The following is a 23,459-nucleotide window of genomic DNA, read 5'->3' as shown; positions in this document are numbered from 1 at the left end:
CTCTGAAGCTGCTGTATCTTGGCAGGCCTTAGTCCAGTTAGACCTCAGGTTCGCATTACTCTTATTGCCCGTTACCCAGGGATTAAGGGAGAACTGAAACGATTGCCAGGGCAAGTACTTGGACATTAGTGCTAAGTGGAGATGCTTAAAGCTCTGTGCTCGTGAACTGCCTGAGCACCACAGAAGGTGGCCAGATTGCAAAGGAATATTAGGAACACCTTGTGGGCAGTATGGGCAGTTTTGGCAAGGAGGAGCCTTAATAGCTATTTAAACATGTTGCCAGCGAGTGGACTGCGCTTTATCGCCGAAGTTGAATCGGAAGTGCTGCACAGCAGCTCTCGACGAGGTAAGCTTGTGAAGCTTTGGCCGAGGGCGACAAAGCACGTTAAGGCCTAAAAACCACCGGACCCCTGGACTTCATCCTGACACCGCAGGAGGCAGAAGTTTGCAGCAGAAGCATCAACGCATGCTGGTGCTTTGTGGGAACCGGTGCGTCTGTTAACGCGTTATTAGGCTCTCGCCAGTAGCCTTCGAATGAAGTGATGCACGGAACAGGTTCATCTCTTAGGCCTAACCTAAGAAGTCTGAATGCACCTAGTCCACGCAGTTTAAACAGAGCCTGTAATAGCTTACGCCGAGTTACGGAAACGTTACAGCTCAGCTTGACACGTGTCCTCAGTTATTCATGAGCGTAGTGTGGCCTCCGGCACTAAAGAACGCTGACAAAAAAAAAAAAAAGCGCAAGCGTCGATACTTACCAGACACCTTTTACGTTGATCTCAGCAGCGCAGTTTCGTACCGACAGGCCGCTTTCGAGTCATTTTTTAGGCCTAAAACGCCTCATATGTGCATAGCGGTTAGCGTAAATACTGTATATGAACAGTAATGATCTAGCGGACTCGCTTAGCTAAACATTTCGGTTGCAAACCAGGCTTAAGGCTTTGAAGCGCGCGCCATGCGGCAGCAAAACAGTGCAAAAATTAAATACGCACAGTTCTCTGACGTCATCGAAGCGTCACACGGCATTGACCAATCGCGTTTAAGCCACGAGTGCGTAATCGCTGAGGAGCCGCGAACCACGAACTTCCGAATAGAACGCGTCGGGGCCTTTGTCGTGCCTGTCTGTGGTCGCCTGTTTTCGGCTTGCATGTGTGAGGTTGGAGTGATCGTAGTCTAGTGTGGGGGAGTTGATACCGAGTCCTAATTGTAGGGGGATAAGAAAATCGAGTCTTTCAAACCAGATTCCTCAGTGACGCGATGGCGACGCTTCGTAACACGCGCCTCATGAAAGAACTCGACATGCTGAACTCGCAGCTCCCGCCCGGCATCGTCTGTAACCCAGTCGCCGATATGCTGGACAGCTTCGAAGCAGGCAAGTGTCTCAAGTGAAAGCGAAGGTGGAGAAAATACGGACAAGATAGGGGATGTGTAGGAGATTGGTGGGGTCCCAAAGTGTCTAGTGACGTTTCCTGGCGTTTTGTGTTAGCACATGCCAGTCTCCATGTTTGCGCTTTTCCCCGGCATCTGTCTCCAATATTAGTTTCGATTTCAATCGTTGCAGCCATCGCTGGCATCAGCGGAACGCCATACGAAGGGGGAACCTTCAAGCTGAACATCCGCATACCCGAAAGGTGCGTTGTCGCTTCTCGCCTCAAACTTTGAGGGAGCAAATTCACGACCTGTAGCAAATGTGCGTTCACGTCAGTGTTTGTCCAGGAAACTTACGTTTGAATCATGCTCAGCGTGCTTTGCCGGACCTCTGAGAGAGTCATATGCACAAAGTAATTTCCATGAGCAAGTGCAAAGCTTTAACAAGAAGCAGCTTGCGAGCAGTGTCTTGCTTAAAAAAACAAAAAGAAACTCTCTTCGCTATGCGGTGGATACTTATTGCTCTTAGGATAATTCTGAAGTTGCCTTAGAACTGCGTCAGATAACGTGTCACTTCGTTTCAGTTTTAGTTTAGACGTACCCTTTTCTAATAAGGGCAATATTTTCAGTTTTGCATTGTTTTCTTACATATTATAAGTGTTATAGTTTAGGGATCATTATTTTATGGAAGCCTTGGCAGCTGTAGCATCTCCTAGTTAGGCGCCTGTTGTGCTGGGGCCTCTCAGACAACAGCAACTTCCTTCACTATGTCTTCGCTTGACTGGCTTTGTGGACGTTGATGCGGACTGCCTTTTAGCACATGACCTCAACAGCTTGTTATCTGTGCCAGGAAGATTGTTGGAAGTGCACTTTATGGTGGCTGCTAGTAATTAAAATAGTGCAGATACACAGGGGAGGAGCCATGGAAACGGAGAGCATGAGTGCTTACTTTCAATATTTCTTTGCTGAAGCTTACAGATGATAGCAGCAGTTCTTCATTGGTCAAATGTTTTTAGGGGAATCCCCCAAGGTGGAGTAGATTTGTAATAAGGGAGCAATTGCTCATTGGCATCCACCCAAGCACAGCCGAACGGCTACAAAGGAAAGCTATACAGCTTTCTCAGAAACTTCGTAGTTAAAGAAAAATTCGTCCTGGTCCAGGGTTCGAACCAGGGACCACCGCTACACCGGAGCATTCGCTCTATGGCTGGCGTATGGCTGTGCTTGGGTGGATGAATGAGTAATTACTCCCTTATTAGCAGTTCTGCACATGCACTATAAACCATATCCGTCACAATCCCGCATTTTGTTATTTTGTAAGTGTCTGAAATAAAGGCGAGAGGGCAGGAATAATCTGCAGGAGCCCGTGAGAAACCAAGAGGTCATAATTTCATTGAACAGTTCTGTCTTGGTCGCGTGTACTGAGGGCGGGCTGTGTGCAGTTGCCGGGAATATGACTTAGCACATGCACAGAACTGCTGGCAGCGTCTGTGTGCTTCAGTAAACAATTTTTGAACGTAGCACTCGTCCTGTCCATTCCTCTGCGTACGTCCGTGTTTCTTCGCGCTGTTTCTATTACCATTATGTATTGCCAGCAAGCCCAAATCTCTGCATGGTGGCCGCACCTCGCAGGTACCCGTTTGAAGCCCCTGTGGCAGTGTTCAAGACGCCTGTGTACCATCCCAATGTGGACTCCACGGGCCGCATCTGCCTGGACGTACTCCAGATGCCACCCAAGGTGAGTGTTGCCCAAACATTAAGGATTCTGTTCACACATCAATTTAGCCATGCACTTAACACAAACAAGTACGCCTGTGTGCTGACACTTTAGCTGAGGACAACTTCGTACAATTTTTTTGTTGTTAGTAAAAGTCGATTCTGTGACTCTCGCTATGTCAGTGTGTGTCCAGCAGCAAAAGACACATTTATTAATGCAATAGCATTTAGGTTGGCGTGTCATGAAACGTTTCCAGCTTCTCTGTCGTGCAATTCTCTGATTGGCTGTGAGGGGTCGCATGACCTTGTGACATCATCATGGCCTGCTCTCGTGGCCCACTCTGATTGGCTGAGAAAGATCACAAGGCTTTGTGAGGTCATCACAACCTGCACACCATGGCAGGTGGCAGCATGTGGTTGAGTGGCTGGGGTTGGTAGGTGAGTTATAGAGCAGGCACTCCAGAAACTGTAATTGAGGAAATTACCCAAAATTTAATTACAAGAAGAACAATAGACACTCACAGTAGACACCATAGCAGGCAACCTAAATGCTATCACATTTTCTTCCTTGAATCTATGATTGAGAAAGACCCCAAGTTTCTGCCATGAAAATTGTATCTGAAAGTGTGACATTCTTGTCCCACACTGGTGGCATGGTACGTGTATAAATTTTTTTACCTTCTCCAGCTTATAAAAGCATCATTTTCAGTGAAGGCTGCCTCTTGAATGCTGGGTCATTCAGTGCATGTCAGTGTTGTTTCACCCTCGTAACACTTTAAAATAACCCAGATCCCTCCACTACAGTGCTTCTTATAGATTATAGTGTTGGTGTGCCATGTGGAAACCTGCTGACCGTTAACAGTTCCGATAGTTCTTGCAGGTTGATGAGGCAAGAATGTGGGCTAGTTGGTTGTTCACTGAGCAAGGAACCATGCTAAGCTGGTTGCAAGATGAAAGACGAAAAATACTTAAAGGAACAGTAGTTGTGATGGAGGGCGTTCTGTCTCATTCCATTGTGTGTTTTTCTTGTTCCATTTTGCAGTCAGCTTAGCGTGATTTCCTGCACCTTCTTGTGGTCCTTCATTTCTGGAGTTTAATTTCAAGGGCCTAAAGATATCAGAGTTTTATTTCAAATCTTGGGTATGCTGTGCAAGGCATATGCCATGCAAAGCAGGTGCAGGTTTGGGGTACAGAGAGGCCAATATTTTTTGGAATAACGTGCAAGACTCATCTTGCCGTGAGGTTTCAGATTCAGCGGCCAGACATGCCGCCGCGGTGGCTGAGTGGTTATGGCACTCGGCTGCTGGCCCGCAAGACACGGGTTCGATCCCGGCCGCAGCGGTCGAATTTCGATGGAGGCGAAATTCTAGAGGCCCGTGTACTATGCGATGTCAGTGCACGTTAAAGAACCCCAGGTGGTCGAAATTTACGGAGCTTTGCACTACGGCGTCTCTCATAGCCCGAGTCACTTTGGGACATTAAACCCATATAAACCAAACCAATCAGCGGCCAGACAGTGGGTATGATGTCATAAGTATGCACGAGATCATGTGAGACGTACAGAGATCTGCAGTATACTAGCTGTTTGTTTACTCTGTCGCCTCAGCTCTCGGGACAATCTAATTTAAGAGCTGGAGTAAATAGAAACGATAAAGCAGCAATTACACAGCAGCTTTTGTATTCCTCATTGTGATCTCAAGCCTACCGATGGCGTCATAACCATTATTCTGCTGAAACCTAAACTGAACCTACGTGCCAAAAGGAATTCAGTGACAAATTATTTACTGGGCACAGGTGAGCACCATGTGGTGATTCATGTTTACCAGTGTCTTGCACAACATTTTTATGGGATCATGGCGCCATTTTTCAGACTTAAGCTATTTATTCCTTGTTGTTCACTATCCATCTGGGAACAACTGGGCGAAATATGAACTCAATTGGTGTAGCAAGTAATTTGTAATTTAATTTTCAAAAGCTCTCCTGAACCGTTTGGCAGTCAGGCAATGCTGGGAGAGGTGTAGAGGGGTGGAGTGGGGAAGTGACGACAGGGGGACAAAGGCCTGTGCCTTTCCGTTTTCTGTCTAGACTTCTGGCCGACCTCGGTGACTTCACCACGATGTGCCACAGCCGGACTCGTGTAGGCACATGCTCTGCTTCGCTCCAACCGTCCGCACGGCACTTTGGCACTAGACGATGGCACAGTCCGGTCACAACGTCACTCAGACTGCTTCAATACGGCCATCGCTGCCAGGGGGAGGGGCTTAGAGCCGATAACTTCTAACTGCAATTTCTAGCTGAAATGTGCGCATAGAGCCCCACTTCTTAAGTACGCATAATAGCGTCCTAGCTAGTAGCTGCGACATAAAATCGTATGTTTTGTTGGTAGACCGTTTCGTGACCACTTTAATAAAAACACGAGAGTTTTATGCCTCCAGCCTTTGGAGAGCATAGGATGGCTTCTTGTTTAAGAACTTGTAGTCAACCTACACACACGGATGTGAATTCAGATGTCTCTTTTCACTGCCATTATGTGACAAGTTCATTCGTGTGCTTTGCTCACATGGAGAGGTATGAGATCTCCTGTTTGTCATAAGACGGTGGTGAAAAGGCAGCTAAACATGACAAGAATCAAACGGAGGCTGTGCCCTCTCATGTGAACAATCGGCTCACCCCATTTCTTACTGTGATTCTCTCATTGAAGCGGTGAAACCGCAGTCTCGTTTACTGGTGGACTGCACAAGCCACTTTGTTTGTCTTGCCTTTGGGCGTTTTCGTTTATCATCAATTGGATTAAGCCTGTTGTACATTAGTGGTGCAGGCAGAGGCTTATTATTTTTCGTTCTTTTTTGGTTGCCCCAACCTAATGAATGTCTTTGACAGCATTTTCTTTTGTGCCAGAAAACCAGGGTATTGGCTAACGTAAGCAGTTTCAGTCCTGGCAAATCCTGTCCTGAACTTATGTGCTATGCTTCAAAATGTGACAAGAAGAGAATGAATGCGTCCTGGGGTTTTGCCAGAATCTTTCAGCTACAGTTAATGGCCAGTTAGCTTGCTGCGTCTTTTTTTTTTTCTTTTATAGCATTGGAACCTCCCTTCCCCCCATACCGCAGCGGTGGCGAAGTTGTTGAGCATCCGCCTCGCATGCGGGAGGTGCAGGGTTTGATCCCCAGTGCCGCCGGGTACCCACCGGTGATACAGCGGGTACAAGCTTTCCCCTGGTCTGGTGCTCAGCTTATTTAGGGTGAAATGCTTGGGAAATGGATCTTTGACCCCACCTTGAAAAAAAGAAATTACCTTGTGTCATGGCGCTCTTTGGCCATGATACCCTTGCGCCATAAAAATCCATCATCATCATCCCTTCCCCCATGTAGGGATAAACTGTCCACTATTCTCTGAAGCCTCCAAGAACCACCTGCCACAGTTGATAGGTGGCAAAGTGGAGAGAGGAAATTCCCCTCTCTGGGATTTCTCTAGAGCCTGTAAATTTCTTCAAGAGGCTCCGGTTTCACTGCTTCAGTGAGAGAATCGCATTGAGAATTGGGGGGTGAGCTGGGAAACCAGCGTGTCAGTGTTTTCAAGTTCCTTTTCGACACGCTTTTCTGTCATGCAGGTTAGTCCAGTTCTTTGCTGTCTCTTTGTACCTATCTGAGTGGCAGTGCAGCCATACATACTGTGTCCCAATAGCAAGTTTTCTCTCCACATTAACTCGCCCAGCAGGGCATCCAGTTGTGAAGGTATTTGCCTTTCTTGTCTTGCTTTTGATGTTTTCCTTCACTGCAGTGAAAGTGGACAACTGCGGCCACAGAGAACTGTTGCAGTACATTGCCACCTTGCTCTGTGCAGGGTCGCTGGCGGCCATCGCTGAACCTCAAGGTTGTCCTCATGTCGCTGCAGGCCCTGCTTGCAGAGCCCAACCCCGATGATCCTCTGGTGCCAGAACTGGTGAGCGCATTCATATAACATGTGCCGGCGGATGTCATTGTAGTGATGGCGACGTGGCATATGTATCACTTGCTTTTGTGGCAGTAGCTGAGCTAGAGGCTATATCTGTGATATACTCCCTGGAAGGGAGAGTAGTTAGCGATTACTTTAATACAGAAAAATACCCTTGCGATTGCACACCATATTTTCATGCAGTTTTCCAAAGTCCACAGCGCTGAGCTCATGCCCGTGTCATTGTAAGTGGCCAGGTTTAGGAGCATACACTGAATGCATGACCATCCAGGTCGGAGGATAGGTTACACCAAGGTGAAGGTTGCAAGGTGAAGAAGAGGAAGCTGTACAGTAGAATGTCAACGTTGCAGTCACAGCCGATACGAATTTTTAAAAATTCTCTAGCTCAAGTTGATTGCGTTGTAATTTGTAAAATTCCCTAGTTGGAGTTTATTGGAGTTGCAGTCGACTATAGTCATGTTCCTCTTTCTTTTACTACCCTCCTCCCCGACCCAGGCTGACCAGTTCAAATACCAGCGGGACATGTTCAACCGGCTGGCTGCTGAGCACACCCGACGTCATGCCATGGGCTAAGGCTTCTGCATATGCTAGGGCTGCTTTATTTTTCTTCTTTCTTTTTGTAGAGCTAGTGGACATGTTCCCAGCTTTAGGCTTTCACTGTGGCTGAACCCGACAACTGGTTATTTTTGTTAAGGCCTCATTGTGTGGCTTGAAATATTTGGACCTATAGCTCGCTGCACACCCTGCTCACATTTTTTGTTTAAACATTTGGTAGTGCTCGACAACTTTCAGTTGTGTTTAATGCCTAGTTCTATTTTTGGTAGTCCTGCAGGGATTGCCATGCTCTCTTAAGTCTGCAAGGAGCAGGTAAACGTTTAATCCAGGTGAACAATGTGCAGTGTTAGAAAGCAGACTTAAACATCAAGAAGGAAAAGCTCTGGCTGTACAATCTGAATATATACCAGCTTTTTGTTGGCCATTGTGTTAGCCACAGTGTTGTTTTTTTTCTATACTAGTCATTGAAGGCATCAAAATAGCTGCACAGTCCAAAGTTTGAGACAGCAAAACAAAAAGGCCCATTTACACCTGTGGATCTGAAGTTCCACCCGTGCTTGACTGTGACCTTTCTGTGATACCATGAATGTTTGTCCATTACAATGTCTAAAAGGAGTTGTTTTTCACATTTTGCATTACACCATGTTTTACACCATTATGCTGTTTATCTTTGTAGCATGACTTAGGGCATTGCTTTGTAGCAAGTAATTAAGGCATTACTTGTGAAGTTATTCTCATGTTTTTGTGTGGCCATCAGACACCCAACTTTGGAAGAATCATCACAGCTACAGTGTATATTCACTCAAGCCTTTGGAGTGCATAGGATGGCTTCTTGTTTAAAAACTTGTAGTCAACCTACACACACGGATGTGGATTCAGATGTCTCTTTTCACTGCCATTATGTGACAAGTTCATTCGTGTGCTTTGCGCTCACATGGAGACGTCTGCAAGTAATAGGTTATGAAGTCAATGTTAAAATAAAATTTCAAATTGTTTCAATAGGCTGCATCTAGTTCCGATTTTTTCAGCATTTAGAGCCCATTGTTTTGCATTGTATTTGCATTTGAACAATGTGACCTTTCATTCATTCCAAGCATTTGAATGAGGGGACTAGTGATTGTAACTTTAAACAATCTCAAGCCTTTTGAAACATGCAAATTATTGAGGTGCAACTTGATTGAGCTTCATCGTCCAGTGCCTTGTGCAGCCAAGCCCCAGTAACACATCTGCCATTCCATGCATGCCCTGCCTGGTGTGAGGAACTCAGAAAGTCATGTTGCTGTTTTCTGCTGGCACTCAGAAGACAGCGACCAGATGTTTTTATCTCTTGGTATTAAAGCACCTTTGTGCTCTGCTTGTGGTGTGTGTGCACACTTTTTTTCTGCACTTGATTGCATGATGCTTCATTATAACATGACAGCTCATGTGTACAGTCAAACCTCGATATGGCTAACATGGATATTACGAATTATTGGCGACATCAAACTGTTCCTAAATATTAAAAAAAACACATGCAATTTTTACTTTATTACTCTGAGTGCAGTTTGCTATAAAACTGATATACTGAAATGCCAAGCGCCTAGCATGGCAGGCGGCAGGCTTTGCCTCGCTATGCAAGTGGGGTAGTGGTGGTGCGGCAAACGTTCGCACCACAGTTCGTGCTTTATCTCGCACTTGGCCATGCGCTCGGCACCCATTCACACGTCACACCCGTTGACAGTGCCCGTGAAAAGTCAATTGTAGCCTACCAGTATCCATCCTGTGCTCACGTTGGCCGTCACGGAAGTGGTGAAACAACAAACAAAAGCGTTTGTTCTGATGCCCCATCTTTCATGTGACATCGCTGTAATGCGGGAAGCCACCCTAGCTGGCATTTGACCTGCCACTACTCCATGATGGCAGTTTTCTGCAGGGAATTCAACCTAACTGGCGTTTGGCGCTTGGTTTCAGAATCTGCGCGAGTGGCTTCGAAACAGCCCCGAAACTTCAGGGAAGGTCCCTACCACTTTCTGTCCTAATTACCTAAATTGCGGTCCTCCTGCACGAGTTCCTGGTGAAATTTTATATATTACAAATTTGAGCTATGCTGAATAGTAAGCTTGCCGTGTAAGGTGCTTGATTCTGCAACGGTACAAGAAATGCAAAACAGTGGCACCATCGAGCGACAAAAACATATTTTCGACGATGCGAAGGGTGTGTTGCTTTTCAGTGAAGGGTACATTGGGGAAAGTGCAAACTTTAATAAAACATGAACACGCCTGAAAGAAAAATGAAAAATGACTGCATTTAAAACAAAGTGACACTTAAATTAGATGTGGTCACACGGTGCACTACACTAATAATGGCAGGGCTTCACCACAAGATAGCACTTCAGTTTGTTTTATACTCTTTTTAATGACAAATTAAAATTGTAAATCCTTGTTTCTTCAACACTGCAGTGCTCAGTTCTCGCAGTACGAGACACGATCTTTTCATTTCCACCATAAAATCTAGACACGTTTTGGTCAGTGGTCGGTCCCTGTAAGACATTTGGTAGACTAGGACGGACATTTGATGCTGCTTTAACTGCTTTAACCACACCACCCATGATCGCAAGCTTACTGTGAGGCAAGCTGACCACTTTTGCCGACACTCTGAACACGAATACACCTGCATGGGAGTGAAAAAGGAGTAAACTGTCCTCTAGCACGCACCCTTTTATAAAAGGGTTTATAAAAGGACAGTTTACACCCATCCTACTCCTTTGTGTTTAGAGCATGCGAACAAGCTTGCAGCGTGGTGGGAAGCTGCATTTGTTTTTCATTTCAGTCCCTGGACTGCCCCCGGCATGTAGCTTTCACACGCCCTCACGGTGCAGTGTGAAAAGCGGAACTGTGCAACTGCAAAGCCACATTGCCTGCCAGCAAGCAGTGTGACCTTTCACAACCAGCCTAAAATACAGCTTTACATACGAAGTGCACGCTCGAATGCAGCTTCAGCTAAGCATGCTTCGAGAAAGCTACCCATGTGAAAGAAGGTAAAAGCACACAAAACCAAAGGCAGATGTAAGCACAAAAATATCTTTTAGTTCGTGCTCGGTATACTTGCATAGCACATATGTGACATCCGTAGTTCGTTAATCTTGCAAATTTGGGAGTGGGTAAGGCGAGAAGTACTCGGTGCCTAGGGGTATAGTCTCAGAAATGCATCCCTCTGGAGACGAAACACTTCAGCCAGCTTGGGAGGCAGCCGGTCAATCTGGGCGTTGAGCTCGCATACAGCACGTTCGCGGTACGCTGCATAATGGCCCGGGAGATCCAGTTCTCGGTACACAGCCTTCACCGCAGCCTCATCACTGCCACCAGGGGCACCACGACCTACATGCGCCTGCAAGAAAGAGCACTGTTTAGAGAATGGGTGCTTTTATTTTCAGCTGATGAGACGTTCCCACTATATCCCGTGGACCCTTGTCAGTCTCCAACTCAGTGGGATCCATTGGATGACATCACTTCGCATGCGCTGCTTTTCTTCCTCACCTGCCGGCCTCCCCCGCGACTCAGTGCCATGATGTCACCCTATGCAAGAGCCATCTATCGGCGCAACACGTGCGCCTCACTCGGAGATGGCGCGATGAGGTCATCTTTTTGGTACCATCTCTCGGCCTAAGGAACAACAACGCCGGTCGCCGACGGAATTTCACCTAATGGAGCTAGTAGGGCTTTTGCCTTAAAAAGGAAGGGGTGCTGCAAGAAGTTTATGCCAAAAGTTACAGGCGGTGCATATGGTGGTTACTTTTCAAAAGCAAGTTGCAGGAGGTGATCAAATTTTAGTGCCAAGTTTTGCATCTGGTAGTGGGAATGCACCATTTTTGCATTTCCTGCTGAAGTTCAGCTTTTTCAAGCAAACGCTGCAGGATGCAGCATCGTTTACTGTGTGAACAGTTAGTTACACTGGATAACACAAGAAGGTGCCAATGCAACCATCGTTTCAGCGCCATCTCTGCTAGCTTGAGAGACACTGAATATCAGCTGCAGAAAGCTGCAGAAATCTCGCCCGCCAACAACTCCACAAAATACTCGCTAAAGAAATGCACCTACTTCCTTCTTCTCGAGTGATGACACCTTGAAGAGGACTGCCTCCTCTTTCTGACTACACATGGTAGCAGAGAAATCGACATTCAGGAGAAATACATTGCTTCGCTTGTAAGAGAGGGCAGCAAAGTGGAAGGTGACAGCGTCTCCTGACATGGTGCACACCTGTATAAGCTCAGCCTGCTGGGGTGAGGCAAGCTGTAGGGCGGTGACGAAGAGCCAGGAGTACTTGCGATCTACGATGTCGGTGCCCACTTTGCCGATGTCCTCTACTGTGCCAAAGCAGTCAATGTAGTCGTCGCGCACCTGGAAGATGCGCCCCAGTGTCAGCGCCATCTCCTGTGCCTGCTCGTGCAGCAAACTGTCCTCGATGCCCGCCTGCGGAGGAAGGCACACGAACCTCTCTTTCACTGCATGCCAAGCGAATAACAGATCGAAGTTCCGCCTGACTGAGGCAGCTTGCCATCGGCATAGCAATAGAAAGGTTTTGCCGCAACGCAGACAGGCTCCCAAACCTCTAGAGATATAGCATGCAGCTTGGACAGGCAGTCACATTAGTAGCCTGCAGCGCAGGCAAAGGTACAAGGTAGAGCCTTCAACAGCTGGCAGTTATATATGAGAACTAGCAGCACAGACATAAAAGCCGCTCTTCCAAACATGCACACAGCCACCATGTGGAGGAACAACTGCAGAGGGCAGATTACTGAAGTTAACCACATAATGTTACTGGCATCGGAATGGTTGGTGACAAATAAAACACCATTTAGGTGGTTGTTTCTTTTGTTCTTGCCTTTTCCTCAGTCCTTATTTGACACCTGTTCAGCACAAATGTTTGATTAAGATGTGGCATTCTGCTACAGAGTACCTCATTAAAGTGAACTTGGTGACGCACTTCCATCACTGCACTCGTCAAAAAGTAGGTATTTCTTTTTCTCTGATATAGAGCATTCTGTGACAAAAGGTGCCATGCACTCACCAGCAGCATACCAGCACGGATAGGCAGGGCAAACGAGTAGAAGGCCGTCTTGAACTTGACTGTGGCCCAGTAGCGATCAACTGCGCTCTGCCCCGCGCCACCAGCAGCGGCAGCCACCATGTCCAGTTCCTGTCCAAGCACGGTGCGCAGGTCACCTTCGTGGAAGAGCTCCAACAGGGGCAGGTAGCAAGGCAGTGAACGGAGCCGCTGCCTCAGCACCCAGCCCAGTGCCTTGTCAAGGAAGAGCGCGTCGTTGATGGCCCGGAGACCGACGTCGGGCCGTGTGTGCCAGCACGGTTGGCCGCGCCGCATCGACGAGCCGTCCATGATGTCATCAAGGACCAAAAAATAGCACTGCAGCTGCAAGACAGTAGCATAGTGGGCTTGTTTGCATGTAATCTGATGAATACTATGACAACAGGAGTGGTGCAAAATATAATCCATTGAACAGTGAACTCTTTACACATTCTCTGCCAAAGAGGAAAATGCAGTTGCCCAAACAAACAGACCTACTAGTATCTGATCCTGCTATGTCAAGACATGATGGAAAATTTGGAACGTGAAAAGCAGTGCCCATATGCTCCATGCATACGTAATTTCCCATGTGAATGACCCACAGGGCTGACTAGCATCAATGCCAACACACGTGCACGACAAAAACATTATCCTGTCAATGCCACTCTGACAGGAAGTGGGCAGAGTGGGTGAGGGAACAAACACGGGTTAATGACATCTTAGTCGAAATCAAGAGGAAGAAATGGGCTTGGGCAGGACATGTAATGCGAAGGCAAGATAACCGCTGGTCCTCAAGGGTAACAGAGTGGATTCCAAGAGAAGGCAAGTGTAGCAGGGGGCGGCAGAAGGTTAGGCGGGCGAATGAGATTAAGAAGTTTGTGGGGATAAGTTGGCCGCAGCTATCCCAGGACACGGTTAATTGGAGCAACTTGGGAGAGGCCCTTGTCCTGCAGTGGGCGTGGTCAGGCTGATGATGATGCTTACTCGGTGCAAAAAGAACATGGACAACACAAAGCTAGGATTACATTAGCCAATGCAGTTATGCGTGTGTTCTTTTCCCAAAAAAATGTAATGCATCCAGAGATCTGATTTCGACATTATACTCTGAATCAGTGAGACAAACATTTTCATCCCTTGGAAATTGTTGCACAGTGACAGGCCATGACCCTCTTCATACTGTCTCACTTTTGACATCCGGGCTACCGGAGACCAACAGGAAATGTTAGTCCTGTAGTTAATGCAACCTGGCCTGACGATGATCTCTAGGGGGCGTGTGAATATTTAGAATTTCTAATACGAATAGAATATGGTCATATTCGATTCGAGAAATCTGTATTAGAAAATTTCCGAATATTCGAAAATTTTCAACCAACTTTCATAAATCCCATCATAGCAAAAACACACTACCTTGGCAAATTATCACAAGATCGATTTTGATGTTTGTTAGTTTATTGATACTGTCAGCGCAAGAAGGGCTTTTACAGGAGTGGAGTAAAAAAATACACGACAAAGAAAAGGTAAGTCTCGCTCCAAGTCGACAACAAAAAAACAACGACAATGCAAAGCAGTGGTAGTATATGTAAAAAGTGGCTAGCAGTGAAGAGGTGAAAAAAAATACGCTCGTATTATACGCATCAGAAACAGAATCTACATAGACGCAGTCATGTCGGGGAAGATGAGAGCCTCTAACCCAGCAGTAAAAGCATTGACAGATGAACATATGGCAGCAACTGAATCTGGTAGTTCATTCCATTCTTTAATCGCCCTTGCAAAAAGCTGTCATGAAAACAGTACAAAGGCCACCTCTTTGGTGTTTTTCTACATTGTTTATGATGTGCACCAATCACATTCACACTACTACAGGCTCATGTAAAATTCTGCAAGTGGGCTTTCTAACATGCCACACTTTGTGAAAACACGATGGCCAACCACCCGCTTCGAAGAATCACGACCCGAAAGCGCGCATTTTTTTTTTGTTTGATCCTTCCATGATGTGCTTCATACTTAACGCCAACTCCCACGGCACTCGCCCAGTCACCATCACAGTTCTTCCCAACGGTTCTTCCAGCAAGAAGTCCGCCATCTCGTATTGATGAATGGTGATGTGAGAAAGCTCACTTCGGCAATTTCGCATGGGCCTCTCTAAGCTACGTGGGCCGAGTCGAGGAGTCACTGGCAGAGGTAAAGCGACCTTGTTAAAATCCCGCCTATTCCATGGTGCATAATAGCATGTGCACCTTTAACGTGCGTGTAACGACAGTCGTAGCGACGATAGGAGGGCCCCTGTAGCGAGGGTAAAAAACGGACCCGGCCGCGTAGTTCCGCTGGTTTCGCCTTCTGTGCCTCTTTAGAAGCAGTGTTGCCGTTCTGACGCCAGTGTGCTTTCCCCTCGCTTAAGTCTGCTTATCAGTCACGCATTCGCCAGCCGTCCAAACCCAGCTGCGCGCCACTTTCGAACACCGACTTGCGCGTCATTTCTTTTAGAAGCGTTAGCTCTACTTCTCGCGTTTCAGGTCTCGGCGTTATGTGTTACAAAGGAAATTGTAGCCAAGTGGTTGCCATGCTAACCGAGGTAGTTACATAATGGAATAAAATGATAAGCGGCAGCATGATGCCCGAGCACCACAACTCGAAACTAAACTGTGTTGATCCTGTATATTATATCCCTATCTGGCAGGCGTCCAAGTCGGGCATTCGTGTAAAATCGTGCAAACTGTTTCCCACAGAATGTTTCGGACGGTGTCATACGATTCAGCGTTTGTGCAGCATAAACTTACAAGTTAGAGCCTAGCTCGTGGCAGGGATTCGAAGCGGCGACCTATGTACCCCCAAACCTGCACATCTATACGAATCTTCCTGTGAACATTGCAGCTCAACTGTTTGTCGCAGAGTTTTCGGGGTGGTGGCATACGATTTCGCATTTTGTGCAGCATAAACTTACTAGTTACGTTAGCCTAGCTCGCGGCAAGTATTCGAACCGGCGACCTATGTTAGGTGTGTTAACGCTCGAAATTCTATCGCTGCCTCAGCGCTGGCTTATTTTTTATAGCACAGCCAGTTTCACTGTTCAAACACCAATGAGCGTTCCCCTCGCTTAAGTCCGCGCTGTTTGTCCAGCATGTTGAAAACGTGCGCTCGTTACAGGCTCTTCGCTGTTAGTGCAATGGAGATTCCTCACAAGGTTTCGCCGCATTTTTGAGTTTTCGGCAGTTGCTTTTCTTTGGAGGGAGTGGTGGGGTAATGGTGGGGGAAGCATCTGATAACTTGACTTTTGTGTGATTTGGCTATTTTTTCATGTTCTCTGAAGGCCGAATTATCGAGATTTTACTCATGATTGTTATTTCATATCATTTTTAGTCAAGCCCAGGATCCATAAACACCAGTTTTAATTCTGAAAAAATATGGAATATTATAAGGTGCTATTATGGAAACATTGAAGGTAATGGTCAATTCTTCCGATGCGTAGCAAAATCTTTTAAAGTTGGTCCATTGCTTGCATCGAGTTGTGAGGACTAGAAATCCAATCGGGAACATTTTAGACAGCAGCAAACATGTTAACAGCAAAAAATGCAAGCCTGCTGTGGGGAAGTCTGCAGATACATATTTATTGTTATTGTGAAAGCTTATGATATACAAAAAACATTTCATTCATAAACTACTTCCTGTTAAACAATGTGCTTGTCCAGAATCTCTGGGCATATGCCAATCATGTGTCACTTCATAAATTTCATTTTGTCACTCATTTTGCATGACACTGTTGTGCCATCTAATCAAGCAGCAAGCATTTCTGTGCCCATCGTGTTTTCTTTTCTGTTGTGCTGAGTCAGTCAAGTTTTCTTTAATTTCAACTGCAAAGACCATACATTATTTAAAAAAAAAAGGATTGCAATGTTTACCTATTCAATGTTATTTTCCATACGGAAGAGAAATTTAATATTTGCATTTTTTCCTTATACTCTTTCAAAAATTTAATATTCGCACAACCATAGCTATTTCTGATGTCCATCATCATTTTATATGAGCAAGCATTAACTCAACGACCCACTGAATGTGGTATTTCACTTGCATGTTTCAAAGCAGTGAAAGCAAGCATGTGCAAACCTATCACTCTTATTCAAGAGCAGCAGCTACATAAACACGATACTGTTAAGGCTCCCGCTCTGCAGAAAATCTGGCGTCATCGGTGTTGCGAGTGAAAAATCCCCAGAAAAACAACCCAAGTAAGCCACCTAGGTCCCGTGACTTTACGACGTCATCACAACTTGCACACCGGATTGTGAGCAAACTGACCACTGTGGCAGTTAAATTAATGAATGGTCACAAGAGGTTGCTCGAGAACAGCAACATGGGTCGCACAAGCCCCACCGGTGGCAGCATCTGCAATCACAGGGCAGTGGCGCATCGCTTAATCGCTGCACCACTGCGCCTGGAGTGGTGCCTATCAGGACTCCCAAGGATCTATGAACGTAAATTTCAGAATGACCGATTCCACATATACGGGCATTAATCTATTAATGCTGTCGTGTCGTATCCTTAAGGTGGAGATTAAGTGTCCCCTCCAATTTTTAAGCCCCGTTTCCTCCTTAACCACATATATATTAATCAAGTTGAATTAGATAACCTGTATATTAGAGAAACCCAGGCTTTCACCCATGACTAGTAAAATGGGCAGATGTTAGAATGAAATTATACACAACAAGCAGTGATCAGAGCAGCCACACAATCAGTGAGACAGAGCAGAATGCCTTACTGCTTTTTCATGCAGCAGATTTTGCCACGGAGATAAACCATAGGCAGTAGCTGCAGGCTGGTGAGTTTGAGTTCTCTGAAGACGACCCTTCACAAGCTAAGAAGAGCAGCCACCCCTGGAAGCAGGAAAGTCTATATCCTGCTAGAACACTGCCTTCCCTTCCTTGCAGAGCCTATGTTTAGTTGTGTGTCATTTCCTCCTACCAAAGTCAACAGCTCGTTCTGTGAACGCACAAGCAAAGGCAACTGATGCAAGCTGAAAGAGCGTGGCTTGGCATCTGTGTGATAGGAAAGTTGGTCAGTACGAAAAGCTTACATACAAGAACCGCTAGCTGTTGGTCACTGCCAATTCTCTGTTAGAACACTGGCTTACACTAGTGTCAGGCATGCAATTCAGTTAATTCAACTGACACCACTGTTCAGGGATCAGACCAAGCAAATGGCTGAATGGTGCTGAAGGTTGGCCCAGGCCTGCGAATTGCACAGTTTGGGCTCCCAGGCAAGGTACGACACCACATAAATGAAACCAGGTTAGTAGTTAAGGACTACACATCTCATCTGCTTCTAGTTTGTTAGTAACACGTGTACCACAAGTCAGCTCTAGTCTGGTACACAACTCAAAGTTCTCTCAATAGTGGGCAGCAGTAGCTTTAACACCCACAAGTATGTACTGACTGCCTATAATATTCAGAAGCTGCATTGTTCATTCCAGCATTTAGCCACCGATAGTGCAGTACACCCATATTGTAAATACAATGCACGAAATGATGTGCTCAATAGAATGTTCCCACGTAGCCCAAGTGCAAATCTTTCTGACGTGCCTGCGCTCCCCAGAAACAAGGCACGTTTCAAAAGAGAACCTCAAGTGTAATACTGCGACTTCCCTAAGGCTATCTTGACTCCTGCAAGCCAATACTTTGGTTCCAAACTTTTCCTTTGCCACATTTGAATGCAGAAAATGCAGGAATTCGTTACTCTTCAGCACATGCCTAGTATATGATTTGACCTCTCGCTTACCCTTACTGGCACAGTAATAAGAAAGCAGAAGCAACTATGATAATCATGCACTGCACACCACTGTGCCAGTCATGACAGCCATTGAGTGCCTGACTGAACAAGTGGTGGCTAAGCAAGGATGGCAATCCTGATGACAGGAATTGTGGCCCTGACACAAAGACCCTCGCCAAAAAGGATGAAATACACTTCTGTTCCTACTCTGCTCAGTGGCACACTTGTTTGTATTGTGCAGTGCACGAAATACAAACATAAATGCATACATAAGTAAGACAGAGCACTGTTGTACAAGTGTAAAGAAACTGCCTGCATGCAAGACAACCCTGAATCACAAATGTCAACACTTCTGGCTCATCTAGTTCATGTTATCAGCACTGAGCAAAATGTTTGTAAATGACCAACTAACGCGAAAATGTAAAGCTGGACTAGCTGCAACGACAGTTCCTTTCTAGAGATGAGCCAGCTTAAATTTTTGCTAGATTTGTGAGAAGAGAGAACACCGTGCTGTGAACACACAGCCAGCTCTCGACTCCAGGCTGTTTTGTGTCCTTGGAAAAATAATAAAATGCAAAATGTGACAAACAAACAGATTATGAACAGTCAGAATTGCTTGTGAATGTTGCTTGTTTCTGTGTCCCCTGTCAGAGAGCTTTCAACACATGATCTGCGCATATTACATGACTTCAAATTAAAGCGTACATAACCCAAAATGAGGACACAAGAACTGAGAGGCAGGGATGTTAGCAACACTACGCCCAGCATCATCATCATGCCTGACTACACCCACTGCAGGGCAAAGGCCTCTCCCATATGTCTCTCCAATTAACCTTGTCCTTTGCCAGCTGTGCCCACCGTATGCCCGCAAACTTCTTAATCTCATCCGCCCGCCTAAATTTCTGCGGCCCCCTGCTACGCCTGCCTTCTCTTGGAGTCCATTCCGTTACCCTTAAGGACTAGCGGTTATCTTGCCCAGTATGCTACCCTACATGTGGGAAGGGGTAGAAAGGAATGGGAGATCAGTTTTGCATGTGCCCATGGGCCATTACTGTGAGGGTATACAGGGCGCACACTGAAAGCATATAGCCTTGAACTTAACAAGAGACACACATAACAGTGCTACATGCATTCCATCCTTTCAACCAGTGCTCGTGCGCCTCTTGTCTCTGGGTTGTCGTCGTACTGGGTTGTGCCATAATTTAGAAATCATATATGTCGCACCAACTCGCCTAAACTGCCAAAACACCTACAGTCATATTACACGCAATGTGTGTGCAGATCACCAAATCTCGGGGCAGCCCTGCACTACATGTGTTCCTACCAGCTCGACACACCAGCCAACCAAGCAGGCCAGGTGCAGGTGCGGGGCGTCCTCCTCCTCAGCCAGCAGCTCGTACGTCTGGACCACGGCCAGTAGTCGAACACGTTTGCCGCCCGGTAGGTTGTACTCGACCGCCTCGCGGAGGGCCTCCATCGCCTCGGCGAGCGCCGGCTCGCCGAAGTCCATGCCCAGCACGGTCTTGAGGAGGTCGTCCCGCGCCTCCCGCACCGGCAGGTCGTTAGCCGAGCGCACCCGAGGCAGCCGCGGCCGCTGCTCGCTCGCCATGCTGTCTGGCCTGCGCTCGCAAGGAAAACGACACACTGCTGGGGACGGCTAGCACAGCACCTAGCTCAAGTGGGGTTTTGTTTTGTGTCTTTTTTTTTTCATGTGCGGATCGAGCGCGCTTTCAGGAACGAGGAAGTGTTCCTAGCGCTGTTTGTCGCGCTCTTTGTACGGCAGCGGCCCGCTGTCTTAGAGAACTGCATCGCTGCATGCAGCTCGCCCTTCCAACGAAAAAATTGCTTCATAGCGCAGTCGGCGACAACATAATCTGCCTTAACGCTACTCCGTGAATGCGAAATCAGTGGGATGTTTGTTTCGCTATTTGTCAGGTCTGCGTATACAGACAACACCCGTCATCCTGCGGAGGAGGAAAACAGCTCGACCGATGATGCATTGCCAGTCAATCGCTTCAGTGCATTATTCAAGCGGCATATCCTTATGCAAAAATAGGCACGAAGACAAGCTTGCTGTCATGCCACCTCAACTAGCGTGAAGTTTACGGGGCGTTGCAAAGATAGAAGTGTCCTCCGAAGAGAGGCGTACTTGCTGTTCGATGCCGCTGACGTGTGTTGAGAGGCGCATCCTGCAGCTGCGAGGGACCTGCCGCATGTGGTGCGCGCGAGCAGTCGGGTTCGGCGACGGCAAGCAGACAGCCTGCCGACGGATAAGCTGCAGCGCGGCGTCCAACCACGAAGCGCTGTCGCCACCAGATTCCACATTTCTGCCGATCGTTATTTGATCGCGATCGCCTGTTTAGAAAACGATGCTCCTAATCGTCAGACGTTCGCTTCCTCGTCCGCATGTGAGGTTGATGGCCTCTGCAACCTTGGCCTCAGTAGGAATGTGTGCCGAAGGCTGATGACCCGCCCAATGATCCTCCAAGTCCGGCGATCGTTGTGCGAAACCAGTGGCGGTGGGCTGCCGAAATAGAGACCGCAGTCAGCTGCAGTGCTCGCTGGGCCGCACAGCCTAGCTGCCGGCTCCACCGAACACGCAACCAACGCCTTGAAAACGCAGCGAACCCAACAGCAGCACGTCAACAAGCAGTAGCCTTCATTTGGATGCGGTTGGCCTTGGAGCCTCGGATGCGAGCCTCAAACATCATCATCAATGCTGGATATGCTGATGCCGTGGTTGCTATGGCAACATTCTCGGAGGCTGCTGCGTCGACGTCCGACGCACGTCCACGAAAGAGCACGTGACGCGCGTATTCGCCGGCTGAGCGGTCTTGCGCGCGGGCTATCCGAGGTTCGCATCCCGGTCGGTATCTGTGGGCTGAAGCAATCATACGCATCTCATCGCCAGACGTCTTCATTCTACCGAGACCGCGTCTCGACCGACGTCCTGACTGGGAGTTCGATCGCCGTGCTCGCGCCCGGCACCATCTTTTGGCCCGCTCACGTGTTGGTTCTTTCCAAGCATGGCAGACAGCTTGGCGTGCGAGCTGGTGGACGCTGGCGCAGTCAAGTTCGGCGCGTTCACTCTGAAGAGCGGCATCACTTCGCCCTTTTACGTGGACCTTCGAGTCTCAGTGAGCTACCCGAAACTTCTCGTAAGTGTGCCCAGGGCCAGCGCCTGTTTCGTATACGTGGCATACATTTGCGCAGTGGCTGAAAGCCAACTGAGGAATCACCTTCTGCATTGCAGCACGACATCGCTGATGCTGTCGTCGAGAAGATCAAAGCAGACAAGATTGAAGGCGATCTGCTGTGCGGGGTTCCTTACACGGCGCTCCCGATCGCCACGGTGAGAGCTCCTTTCCTTAGATTCGGCAATAAAAAGGCCCGCGGCCGTTTGATATCTGAAAGTGACGAGCGTTTATTTAGTTATTTACTGGTTTATTCCCATTCCTCGCAGGCCGGGCCCGGATCGGAAAATTGTGCGTGGGATGGAATATGTACAGGGTCGTCCATTCTTAGTGTGAGCACACGAGCGCGTGGGCGCGCCCATCGGAGGGCCACTGCGGAATCTAGGTGGTATTAGTCCACCCAGCGCAGTGGCGGATGGCGCGAGGCACCACCTTCAAGTCCGTCTTCGCCACTTAGCCGCGACGAGCGGCCGTGTCGGACGCTGTGCCCCACCGAAGAGCGCGGCCACGCGCTCGCGTGTTCACACTAAGAGTGGACGACCCTGTACATGAAATCATTAAACGGGCCTAGATGGAATGCAAACAATTGAACGGTAAATAAAATGAGGTCTGTGTACCTCGCGAACGCCTTTCTGTTCAAACTGCTTGGAGTGTGGCAGAAAAACCGAGCTTGTGCTCTGTGAGGAAATGAACAAGGTTACAAAAAGAATATTCCTAATGCAAGGCTTGTGTAATGAATGAAAGGCTGGCTGCAGCAGGCGCACTACATATCGGTTCCCACCACGTACAGCCTCGCACGTTGCTTTACATACCATTACTTTATGTGTGTGTGCAAATAAAGATGATTATTACTGTTTACTTGTACTGCACAAGGCAACGGACTAAGCAGAGCCAACGACGAGCTTCATCTGCAGTCATTTGCTGTCATGTCATACCAGCACACCCATTTTGGCCCGCTTGTACTGGTTTAGGATGGCTTGCACTTGACGTCAAGGGTAGATCACACATAGTTTCCACGAGGCATAGAGAGATGAACAGGCTTTCACAAGCTGTGGTTCTGGCCCTCCGACATGGTGACCAGTGTGACTTTGATGCACCATCTCGTGCAGTGAGCACATTCAGCGGGGAGTAGTATACTCTATACTCCGTTACATGCATGGCAGCCAACTCAGCAGATGCTGCGGAAGTAGTGCACCAGCAAAACCATATTACTCCGCACTCGCTCTCGGATTCGTCACTTCCGAGTGTGTTGCTCTCGAACGATTCCAACATTGCATTTAGATGCTTGCATTTGCGGCGAAGCAGCTTGTTATCTTCGGTAAGCACCCGGTATGACCGTGGCGCCACCCTCTGGCTGTTATTTTCACGAACTACTTTTTAGGCGTGAATGCAGTCGAAGCGATTAGCCCTACCAGTCGTGTATCATACAGCCACATGTCTCTTACTTCTCGGAGCTTTACGAGTTGCAGGGCGAAAATCTGTTAAGTGGTAAAACAAAGCGCAGGAGATTACCAGTCACGGTACTGTAAGATTTGTCATCATCATCATCAGCCTGACTACGCCCACTGCGGGGCAAAGGCCTCTCCCATGTCTCTCCAGTGGGTGAGACGCGTTTTCTGATTCAGTGCAGAGGATCATGGGAAAGTCGTCTGCTACCGTTACTTTCGGTTCCAAATTTCTCCCCCTTCTGACTGGCTTCACAGCAGTCGCTGTGTTAATATCGCTCCTTACACTAATTTATTTGCACCGCAACGCCACTTATTGTATTGCATCATCGCAAGACCAACGTGACATCGACTCTGCTATGCTTCGTCATGTTTTTCTCGCGTGAAATGCAACTAAAATAGTGTAAAT

The 23,459-nt window shown here is 47.5% G+C and overlaps 3 protein-coding genes across 3 annotated transcripts in view; 2 read left to right on the top strand and 1 right to left on the bottom strand.

Moving 5' to 3' along the window:
• The first annotated feature begins 1,071 nt into the window (after window positions 1-1,071).
• LOC144111027 (ubiquitin-conjugating enzyme E2 T-like) lies at window positions 1,072-8,949 on the top strand. The gene is made up of 5 exons (XM_077644115.1): window positions 1,072-1,372; window positions 1,562-1,631; window positions 3,001-3,106; window positions 6,928-7,026; window positions 7,534-8,949. Exons 1-5 carry the CDS (start codon window positions 1,258-1,260, stop codon window positions 7,609-7,611), a joined length of 468 nt encoding a protein of 155 aa, XP_077500241.1. The 5' UTR covers window positions 1,072-1,257; the 3' UTR covers window positions 7,612-8,949.
• Window positions 8,950-10,638: 1,689 nt separating this feature from the next.
• Fpps (Farnesyl pyrophosphate synthase) lies at window positions 10,639-21,050 on the bottom strand. The gene is made up of 5 exons (XM_077644112.1): window positions 20,561-21,050; window positions 19,736-20,030; window positions 12,640-12,999; window positions 11,829-12,041; window positions 10,639-10,959 (listed from the first exon to the last, which is right to left on the bottom strand). Exons 1-5 carry the CDS (start codon window positions 20,734-20,736, stop codon window positions 10,756-10,758), a joined length of 1,248 nt encoding a protein of 415 aa, XP_077500238.1. The 5' UTR covers window positions 20,737-21,050; the 3' UTR covers window positions 10,639-10,755.
• A 141-nt stretch (window positions 21,051-21,191) lies between these two features.
• r-l (rudimentary-like) overlaps window positions 21,192-23,459 on the top strand; it is a 33,629-nt gene continuing 31,361 nt past the window's right edge. The window contains exons 1-2 of the mRNA XM_077644111.1: window positions 21,192-21,569; window positions 21,665-21,763. Of these exons, the coding sequence (XP_077500237.1) occupies window positions 21,438-21,569; window positions 21,665-21,763 (231 nt within the window). The 5' untranslated portion in view covers window positions 21,192-21,437. The remainder of the gene's footprint in view (window positions 21,570-21,664; window positions 21,764-23,459) is intronic.

Source organism: Amblyomma americanum, chromosome 11 (genome assembly GCF_052857255.1).
Source record: "Amblyomma americanum isolate KBUSLIRL-KWMA chromosome 11, ASM5285725v1, whole genome shotgun sequence".
Classification (NCBI taxonomy): Eukaryota; Metazoa; Arthropoda; class Arachnida; order Ixodida; family Ixodidae; genus Amblyomma; species Amblyomma americanum.
The sequence above is the reverse complement of the archived record's forward strand: the minus strand, read 5'-3'. Positions and strand labels throughout refer to the sequence as shown.

Coding starts and splice junctions, on each gene's coding strand:
- LOC144111027 (XM_077644115.1), top strand. CDS start 1,258: ATGGCGACGCTTCGTAACACGCGCCTCATGAAAGAACTCGACATGCTG. Junction 1,373..1,561: donor GCTGGACAGCTTCGAAGCAG/GCAAGTGTCTCA, acceptor CAATCGTTGCAG/CCATCGCTGGCATCAGCGGA. Junction 1,632..3,000: donor AACATCCGCATACCCGAAAG/GTGCGTTGTCGC, acceptor CGCACCTCGCAG/GTACCCGTTTGAAGCCCCTG.
- Fpps (XM_077644112.1), bottom strand. CDS start 20,736: ATGTGGAATCTGGTGGCGACAGCGCTTCGTGGTTGGACGCCGCGCTGC. Junction 20,031..20,560: donor TCAGCGGCATCGAACAGCAA/GTACGCCTCTCT, acceptor TTGCGAGCGCAG/GCCAGACAGCATGGCGAGCG. Junction 10,960..11,828: donor AGCAGGCTGAGCTTATACAG/GTGTGCACCATG, acceptor TCTTTCTTGCAG/GCGCATGTAGGTCGTGGTGC.